At 40.4% G+C, this 18445-nt stretch overlaps 3 protein-coding genes across 3 annotated transcripts; 1 reads left to right on the top strand and 2 right to left on the bottom strand.

The window, feature by feature from the left end:
* Positions 1-2793: 2793 nt before the first annotated feature.
* LOC123982798 (dynein axonemal assembly factor 3-like) lies at positions 2794-11836 on the bottom strand. The gene is made up of 12 exons (XM_046068643.1): positions 11718-11836; positions 11066-11160; positions 9348-9454; positions 9158-9251; positions 8926-9080; positions 8535-8735; positions 8298-8420; positions 8082-8204; positions 7798-7942; positions 6937-7051; positions 6685-6759; positions 2794-6474 (listed from the first exon to the last, which is right to left on the bottom strand). Exons 2-12 carry the CDS (start codon positions 11145-11147, stop codon positions 6333-6335), a joined length of 1362 nt encoding a protein of 453 aa, XP_045924599.1. The 5' UTR covers positions 11148-11160; positions 11718-11836; the 3' UTR covers positions 2794-6332.
* LOC123983479 (troponin T, slow skeletal muscle-like) lies at positions 3629-5683 on the top strand. Its single transcript, XM_046069734.1, has 9 exons — positions 3629-3651; positions 3812-3894; positions 4223-4238; positions 4367-4427; positions 4531-4647; positions 4770-4847; positions 4939-5052; positions 5199-5308; positions 5497-5683. Exons 1-9 carry the CDS (start codon positions 3629-3631, stop codon positions 5681-5683), a joined length of 789 nt encoding a protein of 262 aa, XP_045925690.1.
* A 737-nt stretch (positions 11837-12573) lies between the features above and the next one.
* On the bottom strand, positions 12574-17789 carry LOC123983018 (synaptotagmin-1-like). The gene is made up of 10 exons (XM_046069091.1): positions 17608-17789; positions 16089-16316; positions 14875-15050; positions 14680-14778; positions 14340-14507; positions 13791-13958; positions 13584-13701; positions 13298-13431; positions 13006-13210; positions 12574-12898 (listed from the first exon to the last, which is right to left on the bottom strand). The coding sequence occupies exons 1-10, from the start codon at positions 17780-17782 to the stop codon at positions 12870-12872; spliced, it is 1500 nt and encodes a 499-aa protein (XP_045925047.1). The 5' UTR covers positions 17783-17789; the 3' UTR covers positions 12574-12869.
* Between the last annotated feature and the right edge of the window lie 656 nt (positions 17790-18445).

The following is an 18445-nucleotide window of genomic DNA, read 5'->3' as shown; positions in this document are numbered from 1 at the left end:
TGATAACAATGGATCAAATGACTATTTGTAATGTGAACAGGGTTGCTCATAGTGATGATACCCACAGAGAATTATCATCAAATCTACACATCCCCTCAGCACTACAAAGCTTTTCAGCGTTTTTCAGCTCATTGTTTTGATTAACTGAACTTTAATGTTTGGATTCACTCTCACCGGTCGTACAGCAGACAGCTATTCTCTAGAACCCCACTGTATGCTACCTGCCCAGCATTAATCGACTGACAGACACAGAGTTGTCAACAGATGTTAGCTGGAGAACATAGTAGAGCATTTGGCAGCTAAAGAGCCAGATATTTCCAGCAGGATTTGGTGGAGACCAAAAACAGAGCTAAAAGGGTATTGAAGTTTACATTTACATTTATCAGGTGGCCAAAAACACAACTCCAAATAAGTGGTAATGTTGCTCCATGTCTGCTAGACGGGTACATGGCATTCAAAATTGACACTGTCATCCTCAATAAGTTTAAAAGGCAGATTATTTTTTCATTATACAATGTCACTGATTCAGTATATTCATAGTCTACTTGTTCCAGTAACTCTGTGAAGCTATAACATCTTAATATTGAGTGAAATATATAAATCCAAGATGCCATGTTTTCATGTCTGCCCCCAACAGAAAAATCAATTAAAAGACATTTTAGACCTGAAAGAATGAGGTACATTTTCAAACTCTGGGATTTTTCACTCAATTATAGCAAAAGTAGGATCTTAAAAGTCAGTGGGCTTTTAAGAGCACATAACAACATAATATATGTTTGAACATAGGATGCCAGTGGGTCAGTGGGTGTTGATAAAGGTGTATAATATCTCTGGAATTGAATGCTCCCTCATGACAGGTTATTCTTGGTACCCTTGGCCTCTCTGTCCGCCTGGGACTGTGTCGGTCAGTTTGGCTAGAAACATTCAACAGTGAAGTGATGAATTCCTCTCCCAATCCCTCATCTGCCTTTTGTCCTTGTGCCCGTGTTTATTCAGATTTACATGCTCATGCTCTGAGATGTTGGCTAAAAACTAACTACGAAGGGATCTGAGAGACTCGGGGTGGCCTCATTACTTGATCTGCCATGTTTTACACTCAAAGACAGGCAGTCTGGGAGCGCTTCCAGTTGTTTACAATGTCTGCAGTGAAAATTGTATTTTGAAAATCGGTCTATTGCTGGTGTGTCTCTCCAGAATCCAAATGTTTCCGTTCAGTTACTGTAGCTCTTCAGATGTTCTTGACATTGCGCTCTGTAAAATTATAATACTATATCTCCTGTAACAAGCCACACTGAAATATGTATATAAATTGCTGAAGCAATGGTTAGGAATGCTAAAATATTTATGGGGCTCTACAGACATTTAAATATCCCTTCAGCTCAGTGAGACTGCGAGTAGATCAAATGATACTAGAGGACTTGGCTGGTGTTAATAGCGGCCAGCCGACCAGCTTAATCGCTCCATCCCACATTCTCTCTTGTAAATCAAATTAAACAAGAAGGATTGGCCAGCTGATACCTCAGTCTTATCCTGGGTAACAGGACACTGCTCTGGTCTATAGTCCCTCTGGCCTCTTCTATTCCTAGATCATTAGCTACAAATGGCCTTCCCTTTACGCTTATTCTTTGAACAAAAGAACTGACCTGCATTGAACGTGTAATGTATCTCCAGTGGCTGACTCATAAGTCGTGAAATACATCAGGACAGGGGACAGGACTATTAAAATGAAAGGATCTCCACTCCTGGAATTAAAATTCTCATCTATTTATATACTGAACAAAATTATAAACACAACACTTTTGTTTTTGCCCCCATTCATCATGAGCAGAACTCAAAGTTCTAAGACTTTCTCTATGTACACAAAAGGCCTGTTTCTCTCAAATATTGTTCGAAAATCTGTCAAAATCTGTGTTAGTGAGCACTTCTCATTTGCCAAGATAATCCATCGACCTCACAGGTATGGCATATCAAGATACTGATCAGACAGCACAGGTGTGCCTTAGGCTGGCCACAATAAAAGGCCACTCGAAAATGTGCAGTTTCACTGTATTGGGGAGGTCCGGAAACCAGTCAGTATCTGGTGTGACCACCATTTGTCTCACGCAGTGCAACACATCTCCACAGAGTTGATTCAGGTTCTTGATTGTGGCCTGTGGAATGTTAGTCAACTCCTCTTCAATGGCTGTATGGAGTTGTAGTCAGGTCGAGACCCCGAGAAAGACGACGAGCATGCAGATGAGTTTCCCTGAGATGATTCCTGACAGTTTGTGCAGAAATTTTTTAGTTATGCAAACCGATTGTTGCAGCAGCTGTCCGGGTGGCTGGTCTCAGACGATCTTGGAGGTGAAGATGCTGGATTTGGAGATCCTGGGCTGGTGTGGTTACTGCGGTTGTGAGGCCGGTTAAATGTACTGCCAAATTCTCTGAAACGCCTTTGGAGACAGCTTATGGTAGAGAAATGAACATTCAATTCACGGGCAACAGCTCTGGTGGACATGCAGTCAGCATGCCAATTGCACGGTACCTCAAAACTTGCGACATCTGTGGCATTGTGCTGTGTGATTGAACTGCACATTTTTGAGTGGCCTTTTATTGTGGCCAGCCTATGGCACACCTGTGGAATACCCATGCTGTCTGATCAGCATCTTGATATACCACACTTGTGAGGTGGCTGGATTATCTCGGCAAAGGAGATAACAATCACTAACACAGATTTTGACAGATTTGGTGAACAATGTTTGAGAGAAATAGGCCTTTTGTGTCCATAGAGAAAGTTCAACATTTTCCCATCAGTTGCTCTGAAGGCGTCATTATTTTATTCAGACTGAGCTAAACAGGTACTGTGAGTGAGGTTTAATCCTGAATGGATGAAAAACTTACAGGTGATGTGGTGTGAGCACAAAAAAAAAGTCCAAATAGCAAAGATCTAAGCATAATCCAGAGACAAACAACAGAAATGAAAACAATGAACCAGTAACTGACAACAGAAAGACAACCACTATATATGCACAGGATAGGTGAGGATAACAAGGCACAAGTAAAGACAATCAGGGGAATGAGACAGGTATACAGGAAGTAAGAAAGTAAAACAAGACGATACTGGAGGCAGGCAACTACAAACTAAAACAGGGAAACATTAAAAACACACACCCAACACACCAGAACTGTGCCAGCTGTCCATCAACTGATCCAGAAAAAACTGTTACACATCAATATCTTCAGCATCTGGCTTATTTTAGCCAGCACAAGCTACTGGTCATACCAGACCGAATGTGTCTGTAGCAACAAAAGTGTATTGAATGGTTTTATTTCTCATGAATTAAGCTTTTCATTTCTAGGTGGAAGATTGTGTCTTTCAAACGTTACAGCTTTAATACAGTGTTGAGACTTGGTCTGCTTTTGCTGCTAAAATCCCCATAATTAAGTAAGTTTGCATAATGTAATTTTGGACAAACCCATGTTATTGGCAAATTGTGACAATTTAAGGTGTATTCTACAAATTCAATGCAGCTGTTACCATTTCTAGCTGAACTACATTTAAAAAATAATGAGACCTTTCATATGTCACACTAATGCTGTTGCACATTCATAACAGTTCTGATTTTTATATTTCCTCTCCAGTGTCACTATGTGTGATTTAGAAGGTCATGGGTGAGTCAGTCCAGTCCTACCTGTTAACTTTTATATTATTATTATTTATTATCATTTATAATACATAAGCTTCTGTTTTATAGCATGTCTGATGTGATCTTTATTATTTTTTTATTTAGAGGCCATCACGAAGGTAAGGGCATTCATTCATTTAATAAAGCTGCAGTTTCATATTTTCTCTCAACTCAATCGCTCTGTTACTCTTTCTTTCTGCAGAAGAAGATGAGGAGCAGGGAGAGGGAGGTGAGACTGCGATGCTGAACTTTGTTTGCTTTGCAGCTGTGTTTTTCCAGAATCCAAATCCATGTTCAGTTGCGTGATTATGCCGGGGACTTTAAATTCAAAATGAACCGGGAACTTAAAATCTTAAATTGCCCCAGGGCAATAAAAAACTCTGTTCATCTTTCTAGGATTATGAACAGGTGCCATGAACTGTGGGTTTTCTGATTTATTAAAACATCAGTCTTTGCCTATTAAAGTTAAACCAGAATTAATTTGATTTGTTGTGTTTTCAAATATGTGTATGCTGATTTGCTTTTTCATTTCTGCTCTGGCTGTGATGTTGAAGAAGAACGTCCCAAATACAAGTAAGGCTACATGGGAATACTTAACATAAAAAACTATTTACTGATTTTACTACTAAAAGTAGTAAATAAAAATAATGTGAGCAGTCAAAAAAGCATATATGTTAATATGCCTTCATATTATTTTACAGGCCACTGGTCACACAGCTCGCTGCCCCTAAAATCCCTGAGGGGGAGAGGGTTGACTTTGATGTATGCTCCTCCAAGATTGTTATTAATTGAACAATTACACAATTACAAGCCCCCAAAACAGCATTAAATAATCTTGATCAGTGTGTCCGCTGGTCCCTGTTAGGATATCCATAGGAAAAGGATGGAGAAAGATCTTTTGGAGCTGCAGACTCTGATTGATGTCCATTTTGAGCAGAGGAAGAAAGAGGAAGAGGAGCTGATTGGACTCAAAGACAGGATTGTAATGCCTTTCCCGTGTTGTTTTTCTGTTTGTCTAAAAGCGAGATTTGTCAGGATATTTATGATAATAAAGATTAAAGGGGCATGTGTGAAATTCAAGTTGACATGGTTATTGTGTTACAGGAAAGCCGCCGGGCAGAAAGAGCTGAGCAGCAGCGTGTGAGGGCTGAAAAAGAGCGGGACAGACAGACACGGATTGCGGTAATTAGGTTTTAACATTATACTTACTGCATATGATACTATGTAAATATAAGTAACGGAAACTGCAGTAATCAACTGAAGACTTCCTCAGGAGGAGAGACAGAGGAAAGAGGATGAAGAGGCCAAGAAGAGGGCAGAGGATGAGGCAAAGAAGAAGAAAGTGCTCTCTAACATGGGTGCTCACTTTGGAGGGTTCCTGGCCAAGGTCAGAATAATGTATTTGTAGGCAGGTGTGTCACTGTGTACTGCGAGTATGTGCAGGGCATATAATTTGTAGTGCCCACTGAAAGAACGGCTCTGCATGACAATCAGATTTCATGTGTGTCAAATGAGTGTGTTTGTTTCCTGCAGGTAGAGCAGAGGCGAGGCAAAAGGCAAACAGCCAGGGAAATAAAGAAGAAGACTCTGGCGGAGAGACGCAAGCCACTGGCTGTTGAGAACCTGAGAGAGGAAACCCTGAGGTCAGGTCCATTAAAGACATGCATTTTGAGTTTTGTTGCCAGTAGATTTAGGTTCATTCTAAGTAAAGGTCATTACATTTTAAACCAGCTGGGTATGTCTGACACATAGTATTTGAAGCAGCTGCAGAAAAAGTAGCTGGTGACCTTTTTTTACTTCATCTCAAGTTGTTAATGCTGTTGTGTTTTAGAGAGAAAGCCAAGGAGATGTGGGAATGCATATACCAACTGGAGTCAGAGAAATTTGACCTGACTGAAAAGATGAGGAGGCAGAAGTATGAGGTGAGCCATTTAGCTGGGAATATACAAAACCGATATTTTAAAAATGGCTCATTCGTGACGCTTATTTATTTTTTCTTCAGATCAATGTCCTCCTGAACAGAATCCAACATGCTCAGAAATTGTGAGTCTGCTCGTCTCGATCTACCATGATGACACAACCATGACTACGCAAACATTGAATTGCCACTCAGTCATACTTGCTGTTAATTTCGGTGCGGAGTACGACTGTCCATAATCTACTTTACGTTTTCTTGTCTCAATGCAGCAAAAAGGTCCATGGTAAGGGGAAGGTTGGAGGACGCTGGAAGTGAACTGACATAGGAGGCACAGAGAAGACAGACAGACCAGAAGACAGTTCACTAGTTTCAGGACAAGATTGTTGCAGTGTTTATCACTTTATCTAATTGGGATTTAAATATTTATGTGTGAAATGAATGAAATAAATTTACTTGCAATTGCATCTGTAATTATTAAAATGCATGTGTACATAAACTGAACATTTTCTATCATTCATTGTCATTCAAATTGGAAATTAAATTTGAAACATGAAATAAATCCCAGCCAATACAAACAAAACACTTACAGTTGCTACTCGCTGACTGGTAAAATTCTGACTGCATAAGATCTTGTAAAATGTCTTTGCTGTGAAGCAACACCACCTTGACTATCAATCTGTCGCATATTTTGAAGGTACAGCTGCTGACAGTCGGAGCAGAGTAAACAGCTCTGCTTAAATTAACCACGTTCACTTCTTCTGTGGTATGAACACAGCATGGACGTCATCACGCTTCCCATCCTGCCACGGCTCAAATTCAGCCTGGAGAGCGATGCTCACCACTTTCTTTGCAAAGCCAGCTTCTTGCTCTTTGCTCAGATCCAAAATGTACCTGATGTATACAATGACACACAAATACAACTTAAATGCAAAGACCGCTGTGACAGTATTAAGTGTTTATCAATTAACTTAAATATGTAGCAAACGTCAAATGTACAAAAGAAAATACTCTGCACTCGCGAGTTACATAACATAGTCACTGTACTCCTGGTGACTGTACTGTCGCCATGGTAACAAGCGCTGTTACTATAAAAACCCTCACTTGGCCAATTCCACGACGAGCACAGCGTCTGGTGCTGCAATCTGTCTTATCGTCGGGCCCAACTGGTGTACGCAGCTTTGTAGCATTGACAAAGACGGAAACAAAAACAGAGAAGTGAAATCTGGTCAGCACTCATGTCAGTAGTGTGCAGTTGAGGAGACAGGATGGTGAAAAGATCCTATTGTAGATTAAGTTACTATATTTATATTTATGAAAATATGAATTGTAATTAGAGAAAAAAAAACCTCTCACCTGGCAGAGAAATAGATGGTGTTAAAGAAGTGGGAGTATTTCTGTTTTTCTGGCAGTTTGTGAAGTGAGCCCATAGGCAGGAAGGTCACAGAGATCCCGTTCAGATGCATCAAGTCTGAAGAAGATTTGAAAAAGGTCAGTGATAAAACCATCAGGTTTCACACACAGTTGCTGTTTTCTGTGTGCCAAGCATCAAAACAGGTTTCAAAAGGATGCGAAGTGATACCATACCCTGAAAAGCTTAAAGACCCGCTTTCCATGTACACTTATTTAATGTATTTAAACATGTACATTAAAACACACTGAAACAACAAATCCACAAAATCAAATTCAGTATTTCACTTTTCCACTGCGAGTTAAGCAGCTAAGGAGATACAGTGCCAGCATACAACGTGTGAACACAGAGAATGTCAACACCAAATCTGAAGGATACTTCCTGTCTGGGAATATTTATCCTCCCTCCACCCACAGAGATTCCCTAAGTGTCCAGATAAGGTTATCGTTCACCTATCTATACATGCGTGAAGAGTCTGTTGGATATTGGTCCAAATCAAGACACATTGTGTGCCATTTAAACCACGTGCAACACTTTCTAGACAGTCAGTCTGTATGTAATGAAACAAAATAAAGATAATCTCGACCTTGGGTTACCTAACAAATGGATAACAATGCATCATTATCAAGGCAGCTGCGTCAGTCATGCGACCAAGCAGGCGGAGGGGAGTGTCTGACCTACCGTTTTGGAGAGTCCCTGGCTGTCACCTTTGGCTTACTTTAGCTCAGTAATTGACCCTATCATGACCTGGGGAAACCTGCGTCATAGAACCCCTAAATTCCTTCACAGTGGTAATAGCCACTTACCATTAATGGTGACAGATTTCCGGTCTGTCTGTGGGGATGGCTTCTCTGCCTCTGTGTCTGACTGAGAAGTAGTGGTGCAGCCCCGTCTACTGGACAGGGACCAGAACAATGCCTGTACATTTGCAAAGGAGACATCCTGGGCTGTCTGTGGGTGTGAGTAAAGGATGACAGGACAAAAAGCAGACATTAATATGTTATATGTACCTCAGCTGTAGGATAAAAAGGAAGACATATCATATCTATCTATAATCTAACATCCGTGCCATTACTACTGTATGTTTGACCTTGACGTGCTGCCCATTCTGTGTCTTCAGCAGGCTCTTGTCATCAGTTTCAATGCCAAAGGAGAGGTAGGGACTGGAAACAATGTCTCCCCAGTAGCCCCTGACAGCTACTTTGTCCCCTTTCTGTATGGACACACACAAACTTAAGCTCCTTCACACCATCTTACTTGCTGCATTGTGTAGAAACGTTGTGTAGAAAAATAGACAAACGCTTACCTGACTGAACACTCTTGAAGAGAGCAAACTTGGATTTGTTATTTGGTAGACGCCCTCCCTCATTTCGAAAGCCAAACCCCGTTCCCTCCATCGCACATATTGTTGTTTGTTGATGACGCCACACTGCAGACACAGCAGAGTCAGTCTCAGTCCTTCAGTGCAACATGTGAGCCTCCAAATTTACATCCTTCTAAATATGGGCATATTTCGACAAATAAAGGAATTATATGCAAATACCCCTTTCTCATGCAGTTTCATTGAAAGGTCCCAGTCAAAGCAGCCCCTCTTGGCGTTGTAACGTGTCCCAAGGTGCTGCCTGACCCGATAATCCCAGGCTTTGGACATTATGATAGGAGCAGGACATTCAGATGAAGATGCTGAAGACTGAGGCTGGATCCACAATTTGAATATCCTGGCCAGTTCATCTCGCTCCTTGAACTGTAGAAATATTCAGTGTGAAATTAGTGGACTAATTCATGGAGCACTTACATAGCCACATTTTGCCCATTATGTAGTCTTGTTTTACATGGGTTTGACTGAGCAGGTGTCAGTGTCTGATTTCAGAAAAAGATCAATCTTAATGTCTTGAAGAAACACATAGGACACGCTTGTTTGCCAAACACTGCACCTTGAGAAAAGTTGTGTTCAGACAGGAGTGTGTGGGCGTCTCCAGTGTTTCAGTAACAGACACAGAGAGCTGTGATGCTGCATGTCTCAGTGTCTCTTCAGTCTGACTGCGGATCTCACTGTTCCCAAATACCTCCAGGAAAACTTCTGTCTTCTCTGAAAATGTTAAAGGACTTCATTAACATTTTTACCAAACAATTATGAAGTGAATCATTTCACAAACTCCCACCCACCATTATTTCCCATGCTTTCCTGGGGCATCAGTGCCAGGTAGAGGAGCAGCAGCTGTCTGGCTACCTCCTCCATGCTGTTTTCTATCACCCACACCTGCAGTAGAGCAGAGAGAAACATTTGCAGCTCACAGTAGAGCAAACTAATTTTGTTCTCAGGCGTCACATGACAGATTAAGACACTGGAGCTCACGTGAAGGCTTTCTTCATTCTGCACACCAGCAATGGTCTTCAAAATATGTCGTGGATCTCCACTGCCAACCAGTAAAACATTTACTTCCCCTTCAAGTCTCACAGGGCCTGGGGGAGGAAAGAGAAAGCATATAGTAGTTCCAACACACCATACTTCCAGGGCTTGGTACCAAACCTCAGTACTGTTTAGCACCAACAGAAATGTTTCTGTTGCACCGGGTTTTAAAAGTTGGCATTGAAAGTGTGGTGAAATCTGTCTTGTTTACTTATCCTTTAGTCAGATATTTTAATTATATTTAAATCATGATTTTGCTAATTTATCTTTGCAAGGGTTTGGCTTTATGAAATGAAAAATAAGCTCCTTTTTTTTGGATATAATGTGGAGCATTAAAAGAAAAGCACTGAAATAAGTAAGGTATATTAAGTATCAAAAACTATGCTTAAGTGTTGTGGTGGCAGCCCAGCTGACGGTGAGTGTCCTGTTTATTTCTCCTTTTTTCTTGTGATTCTGTTTTTCCCTTGTGTTTTGGCCTGCCTGTCTGTGTCTCCTCTGCTCCTCTATTTCAACCCCGGTTCTCCACACAATTGGTGCTTGATCGTCGTTGTTCCTGATCTGGTTTTCTGTTTTCCCTGCTATTAACCCTGTTTGTCTGTCTGCCTTTCCCCAGGTCCACTCACCTCTGTCAAGTCAGCTGGGCTTGCCTACCTCCCCTCTCCTCTTGGGCGTCTTCCACAGCACCCTCTCAGCTCCCCCTCGTGCCTCTCAGTCAGCCTGTCACCACACTCCTCCACCAACCCCCTGCCCCCTCTCTCTCTCGGCCCCCGGTGCCTCCCAGTTCCCTCGTCCCATTCTCCTGGGACCCACCTGCTTCTCGGCTCCCTTGCCTCAGCCTCCTCTGCCCTACTTGCTCCTCGGTCCCATGTGCCCGTTTTCCCCCGGCATCCACCTCTCCCTCGCCTCCACTTCCTCAACCCCTTTTTCCCTCAATAAAACCAACTTCACCTGAGCGTTGCTTTTGGGTCCTCTCTGTCCAACATACACAACACTTAAGTAATGTATTACCAGTTACTGCAGTTGTTTATCTATCATACTGTCTGCAGTGTGTTTAAGTGTTCACAAGTGATTTGACTGGTTTTGTGTGCATAGCTAAATTCTTTAAAACTCATGCTGTTTTTCCGCTTCTGTTATTGTAATGCATCATCTACCAGTATAACAAAAAAACAGTACCAATACCTTATAAAATACTCAATTACAGGTAAAAGTCCTGCATTCAAAATGTAAAATACACTACAAAATTAAAATGTACTTTAGGTGTCAAAAGTGAAAGTACCCATTATGAAAAATAGCCCCTGTTAGTGTTTAATTATCATTTTTCATTCATTTTCATTTATCATGTAAGTGGAACTTAATGTTGTTGTTAGTTGAGATGAAGCTATTTTATTATATTGTATATTTGTATACATTTCATGTACAGCTCCTACTAATGGGCAATTTAATTTAAGTTTTAAAACATAATCTGAAGAAACTTGCTGTCAGATGAATAAAGTGGAATAAAAAGCACAGTAACGTTAATTCTCTAGTGAAGTAGACTAATTAAATGGAAATACTCTAGTGAAGTACATCCCTAAACAAAATGTACTCGGTTACTTTCCATCAAACCATGACTGCTCTGTGATGCGCGTGTGTAGGAGGACCACGCATCCTCGTGCCCCTCTCACCAGTTCTCAGCAGGTCGCGCGCAGGACTGAAGCCCCACCAAGTGATGCAGCCCGCGCCCTCAGATGCTCGTCCAGCACTCATCCTGTACTGTGGCCTAAAGAAAGACAAACGAAGCTGTGCACACACCTGACTGTAATGGTTCACACTAAGATATAGGCCTAGATATGATTCTATTCAAGACACAAAGGTCCATAGAGACAGCACACTACATATGTAAAAACAATACAAAACAATTAAGAATGATGCGGATGAAGCACCATTTATAGAACATATACAGGCTTCGGGTCCAGTGTTTCCAAAAGCAAGATGTATACCTTGTGTCAATCTTGGAAACATCAACTATGGACACAATGATCATATTCTTAGACCCTGTCAGTCTGCACACGAATCTATACATAAAATTTCTTAAAACAGCGTTAACGAGACTCAACCAGTATGTGCCAGAGTGTCTGTTGGCACAGTCTATGGTTCAGCTTAGCACGAACGTTAACTAGCGAAAGGGTATTTGGTCGACAGAACATCAAAAGTTAGCTTATCAATGAATCTGTTATCCAGAGGCACAAGCCCCGTATATAACTTGAATGTGGTGATAAAACCTGTCGTACGATACCAGATACCCTCAAATGAAACAAAAGTCATGGGAAAACTCACCTCACAGGCTGAATTATGACTGAGGAAAATTCACAGCTAAGTTAACCGTCTGAACAGAAAGTTTGGGTTCTGTTACTAGGAAACGGTTTCTAAATGGGGAGCACAGGCGCCAACTACCGGTGACCGTAAATTAAAACAATCGATTATTATAGAGAAACATTGTTGGATATCCGTTCATCTATCTCTCATAACATTCTAGGATCATTTCTCCATTTCAATATTTTTATTCATTTATATTGCATAATTAAGTGTACAGTTTTACAACTCAAAGTGCTCCTATATACCATTCTTATTCCAATTTGATTATGATCATAATACACCCAAACATCAGAAACAAACAAAGCATAACAACAACAACAACAACAACAACAACAAAAATTCAGCCTAAACAGACCACAACAAAAACACTCACTCAAGTGAAGCAGCTTAGTACACATACAATAGGCTATGTTATATTTAGTCACCAACAGACATTAAAACCGATTACGTACCAGCAAATTCTCAATATATCCTTATACCTGGCAGCCTGCTTTGTTGTGTCATCTAATCCTAAAATACAAATGCCTCGGCTTAATGTTGACTTTCAAGAGAGAATACCATCAATTTTTCTTTTAACATTCTTCCAAAATTCCACAATCTTTGGGCATTTCCAGAAAGCATGAAAATATATAGCTACTATACTATAGATATATATAGCTATATAGCTATAGTTACCAATTTTACATTCTAGGATCATCTACAACTCCTACAGCTTTTATTTAATTGCTTCTCACAATTAAACAGTAAGAACATCAACTAATAATAACCCATTGAATTAAATCAACTTAAAGGTGAGAGAGTAAGCCAAGCATTGATGTGAAACTGTCCACTGTGTAGGTTTATTTTCATTTAAAAAGATCCAGAGCGTTACAACAAGCATGTTTCAGGACACCACAGCACTTCAAAATGAGCAGAAAAGCCCAGAGTAAATCTTCCTTTACGCAGCCACATTTTACTTGGCCCATGCGTAAGCACACACAAAAGATGAACATTTACAGATACGTGTTTTCCAAGTATACAAATACAGTCATTGATTTACAGCACAAAGTAAATAATAGGGGAAGCTGACGTTTTCATGAAAACCAAATTTCAAAAATTGTCTGTACATCTCTCTCAAACACACACAAGTACACATACAATTTCTTAAAATAAAATAAAAGGAAAACAAATTGAGAAAACATCAGGATTAGCAAAAGGTGAAATAACTTATCAGCAGTGATTTTAAACTTAATCCAGGTGTGACACTAACGAGGTTTAGCTTTGAGTGCCGCGTCGACTTCTTCTTCTGGCAGCAGAGTGTGCCACTGGGCTACTGGACGCCTGGGATTGGCAAGCATATCTGACCAGTGGCGCAGGCCAACTCCTGTAGCTCCATAACCCATGAAGGTCTTTCCAATGGGGTCATTGCTCCCAAGTTTATCGTAGTCAAACACTGTGATGACGACCTGCACTTTCTGAAAGAAAAAAATAAGAATTTTCCACATCAACTTTTAGTGTCAGTAGCATTTCAAATTGATAATTGATATGAAGACACAGCCTACCTGTATCTGTTCAAACGGGACTTCGAAGCTGAAACTCTCATTAAAGTAAGGATTGAGCGTGTTTTTTTTGACTGTCGTCTTTTTCTTCTTAATCCGTTTCCCATTTTGCTGCAAAACGATCTTCACATACGGATCTAATGGAAGAGCAAAAGAGGGGGATATAGTTGTGTTTTGTGGCTTTATTTTACTTCCTCATCAGACTAAAATTTTTTGAAGTAGCCAATTTTTACAATGCATTAAGCAAATATCTGACAGAATGATAATAAGTTGCAGGAGGCCTAATTACCTGATAAGCCACCAACATCCATTTTCTTTAGATTATTTGCTTCCATGATGTTCACTGTCAGTTTTCCAGCAGTGGGTACATACCGTAAAGAAATGCAAATATCGCCCAGTTTTTCTTGCTGAAAGAAAAATATTGTGGATTACCATCATGCCATCAATTAATTTAAAATGAAGAATAGACACATGGTTTAATGAAAACACAATATACCTCTTCCTTCTCACCACTCTCCAAGTCTTTCCATTGTTGCAGTGGCTGGCCCAAGTCAACACTGTTCATAGGAATCTTTATCTCACCAATCATATCATGCTTGGAGAAACGATCAAAGTCATAAACTTGCAGCACCAAAGTCTTTCCTCCCAACTCTGCGTATGGGATCTAGAAAAAGAAGGTATTACAGCATTGGGATGTAGAATAGGTGAAGGTAGATGGTAGACAATTGTATTTATATTTACATTTACAAATGTACAAATCCAGGCAATAACAAAGAACATATAGCGACAGGAGACAATTAAAAGCAAACTGCGTTGTTATTTTTTGGGGAGGGATACCTTGACAGACGGCATTCAGGGAATGAAAGACTAAAGACGAGGGGAAGCAGAGACATAGGCCAAACTTCTGCCTCATGAGAGGGAAAAAGTGATATGCCATCAACAACCTGGAACACCAACACAAGCTGCGACAGAGACATAAAGACAAGAGAAAGAACAAACAAAACACAGACAAGTCGACAAAGACTCAATGTCAGACGCGGGGTACCTTGAAGATGAAAGTCTCGTTGAAAACAGGGCATAAATTCTTGCGCTGAACTTTGGTCTCGTACTTCTTCTTTTTGTCTGGCAACAAAAAGACTTTGACATAGGGGTCTGAGGTTCCCCCCATGTCCATAGCAGCAAGGTCCTGAGCCTGAATGATACCCACTATAAGCTTCAGAGGGAAGAGAACAGGTGTCAGAATGACCATTGAATGCAAAAGGTTTAAGCTGTCATGACAAGAAAATACATCTCTTTGTGATATTTGTCGAGTCCCTATATTCTTATCATTAATATGAATGCCTTTGATGAACCTGATAATAGTTTTGTTTCCACACAGCACCTACCTGGGTATCTGTGAAGTTGTAGTCCAACGAGAACTCCAGCTTACCCACATTTTCCTGTTCTTTCTCCTGTTGCTCCCCTTCCTTCTTCACCTCACCCTCCTACAAGATCAAAAAAACATCAGTGCACTAGATATTCATCATGAAGATCTAAATCAGGTAAGACTGCACAATAATGGGTTACTGGAAATCACATACCTTCTCTCCAGCATCTCCTTCACCTTCCTTTTCCTTTCGGCGGCGACCTGTCTTCCTCTCCCTCACTTTCTTTGGCTTTTTCTTTTTCCCAAAGCATTTTTTGAAAAGACAGAAGATGCAACACGCCACCAAAACCAGGACCACCACGACAATGGCTCCAACTGCCCACATGGGAACTGCAAAATAAAAATAGGTGAATTTACTCATCAGTATTCATTGTATGCAGAATGTTATGCCAGAAAGAAGTGGGTGTCTGATTCCCTGGTGTCCTTAACATTCACAAAAGTAACAAAACCCCCAACAAAACAAACAAACGATGAAGTAGACATCTTAACTTTTGAACACTACCCTCTCTTTTGAAAGCTTTGTAAAAACTTGTTGATCTCAGGATTTTCAAAAGGCCTTCAATTGGTCACATCTTGAGATTACATCCCAAAAAAGAAATCAACCTTCATAAATCAGTTTACTCTTATAATGGAAATCAGTTCCAACAATATTGAACATAAACTTCTTATCCAAAGGTTGGAAACAGAACCAAGGGCGTAATGCTTAACATCTTTGAAATAAAACAGTATAATATGGAAATAAAATACGGTGCTTCTTACGACAGTGGATTGAAGTGTTCTTTTGAGCATTTCTGTGTTCTCTTTAAAAAAGTTTTAAGCACTTGTTTATCTGAGGCAGGCATGTGTGTCATCAGCAACACCCTTCATTACAATCTGATCATAACACACTCCCAGCTGGGAGGGCCCCTGCACAAACACAGTCCCCAGCATTGCAGTTTATCATTAAGTGCCTTACTCAAAGCACCTCCACCTCAAGAGTAGTTGTTAACTGAAGAGAAAACAATTCTCATGCACTTATATTTTCATGGGTATGAACATCAAAAATACTTGGTGTGATGACCCAGAAAACAAGCTTATATTCCTATAAAATCATTCTTATACATCATATACATCATACAAATATGTCAAACACACTCTTTTCCACCTCATAATCTCGAATATCTAGAATCTTTAAGAAAGACTATATTCATTAAAAAGCTGGACTAAACTGGGAAATATAAATATGTAATACGTATGTATCATAATGTCAATTCTGGACAGGTGTGGAACACGTCTTTCAAATAATAACCAAATATACACAGGTTATTTCATAAATTAAGTTATTAATTTCTGTTGACCATGTTCACGCAGATTCTAAAGGTGGCTTACTTGGCAGATGACCAAGTTCATTCATGAACTTCTCCTTCATGTGGTTGTAGTCATGGCCAGGGTGATGTTCTGTGTGGGAGTGCTCATGGTGTTCTGTATGCGAGTGCTCATGATGTTCCGTATGGGAGTGCTCATGGTGAACGGGCTCTGTTGCTTCCTCTGGCTCTGGTTCAGACGGCTCTGCAGCCCTCTGGGCCCGGACCCGGACACTGGCCAACCTCATGTCAGCTGTCAAAACAGCAGACATCAGTGAAGTTATTCATGTGGTGTTGGTTTGTTATGTTCTCTGTCATGCTGGCCCCTACAGTGAGAGATGACACAACTTCGTATGTACGCTGTGTAATCCCTGTGTTCATGCGTTGCAAGAGCATGGGACATCTCTAAGCCAGATGCTTAACATGGCTGACCCTAATCCCTCTGTTACTCTCATTTTCTCTGTCTTCTCCCCCACCCCACAACCCTCCGCTTTCACTCCCCCGTTTTTCCCATCCCCATTTTTCTCTCGTCACTGACTCTGCATGTAACTAGATTAAACTGTGGCGCTACAATATTAATCCAAAATCCCAGATCTTCAAAGCCTAAATAAAAAGGGGTTGGTCTCCGTCATGTTTTCCTCCAATGGCGAGTTTTCTAGAATAATTTATTAAGGTATTTCGAAGGTTACATGCTGGACTATGGCCAAGATTGAAGGAAAACACAGATCTTTTATTTGTATTTCATAAAACATTTATTCTGGACTATTAAAAATATTTTTTTGTTGGAATCACAGAACTTTCTCAGAAGCAATTGTCACATTTGTCTAATTGCAGCTGCTAGAGAAAGATGAATGACATTAAAACATTATCTGTGTCTATTGACATTTATAGGAAACTCTCAGCCATTTAGTAGAGGTTGGTGATTCTGTTCAGATTCATAGGTAAGCATAGGCAAATCATTCAAATCAAAATAACCAGCCAATAGATTAACCAGTCCTTTAAGGTGGATATGTCAAAAACCAAATGTTATATCATCATTAAAAAAACTCAATTCAAATAGTCTAGCTTTTTCCCACTGGTTTTGTATCTCTTGCAGTGTTGTGCTGTTGCACTTAATCATAACAGAAATGTTTGAAATCTTATGCATATTTACCTTACCTTGTGATAAGCTCCTTTAATTCCCTCTATACCGAATGAGCTTTGGAGCAACTTCTGGTTCAAAGTGTATTTGTTGCTGCTTCCCCTTTGGCCTGTTGCAGCCCTCACATGCCCATCATTTCTTCTGTATGCTGCAGACTCTGTCTAGCAGGCTCCCTGCAACCCTTTCCATCAAAGCTAAAGCGCTGGCAAATCTCTGGAGCAGTGTTGTGATTTAATCCCCCTTTACCCCTCCTCCCGATATTAGAATGCTGACAACACATCTGTTGCTTTATGTCTCTGCCTGAAGAGCAACGGTTACCTTTTATTATATATCTACTCCATTGTTACAGCATTCACACATGTTCAACAATTTAAGGATTCTATTTTTGAGTAGGAAAACTGACCGTTCATTAGACCGATGAGAAATGGCAGTGGTGTTTGTGTTGATCCATTAGACTGAAGAGATTGTAGTGGTTCACTAATCCCCTCAGCATAGCTGCCCTCGCAGTCATTCGTCAAACTACCAACAACTTTCACTGAGTGTGGATATTCTATCCACACCATCCCTTGGCTTACCATTTTACTGTAGAAAACACAGATCCGTATTTAGAGCGCTGTGAACAGTAATCCCCAGGCACGGTGCCACGTGTTTGCACGGCTACATCTGGAAATCACAGTGGCTCCAAGCCAACATGCAACAGCCTCCTCTAATAGTAAACCTACTAAACTGCAGAGGGAAACAAAATGGCTTTTCAGCTAATTAACAGGGCCTTTCTCCCCTATACCGGCACTCCTCCAGATTTTAAGTATACACAATATTACTAGAGACCATTTAAATTATACCCTTATGTTTAGTAAACACTGTTAAAAAAATCAAGAATTTATCCAATGTTTTCTCACAATACAATATTTGTTTCATGTATTTTGGGTGTGTTGCCGCTGTACACTCCAGCTGACACACTAACAGTAAATTAAGACATACACCTGGTTGTGGTGCGCTCCTTGACAAACTAGTGCAAGCGAATCTGATCTTTGCTGAAACATGCCATTTACTAAGCAGCAGCATGGGCATTTTTAACCACAAGCTGTCTTTAACGTTTAACATTAAGCTCCCACCCAACAGTGAGTAAGCAAAGTCCCACTGATATCTTTTACAGTGTTCTCTAGGTGCAGACATGACATTAGGGAAAGTACAGACAGTATGTTTAGACTTCATGACACATGAAATGACTGATCTGTCTG

This window comes from Micropterus dolomieu, linkage group LG14 (assembly GCF_021292245.1).
Source record: "Micropterus dolomieu isolate WLL.071019.BEF.003 ecotype Adirondacks linkage group LG14, ASM2129224v1, whole genome shotgun sequence".
In the NCBI taxonomy this organism is placed as follows: Eukaryota; Metazoa; Chordata; class Actinopteri; order Centrarchiformes; family Centrarchidae; genus Micropterus; species Micropterus dolomieu.
This window is presented reverse-complemented; position numbering and strand designations above follow the sequence as displayed.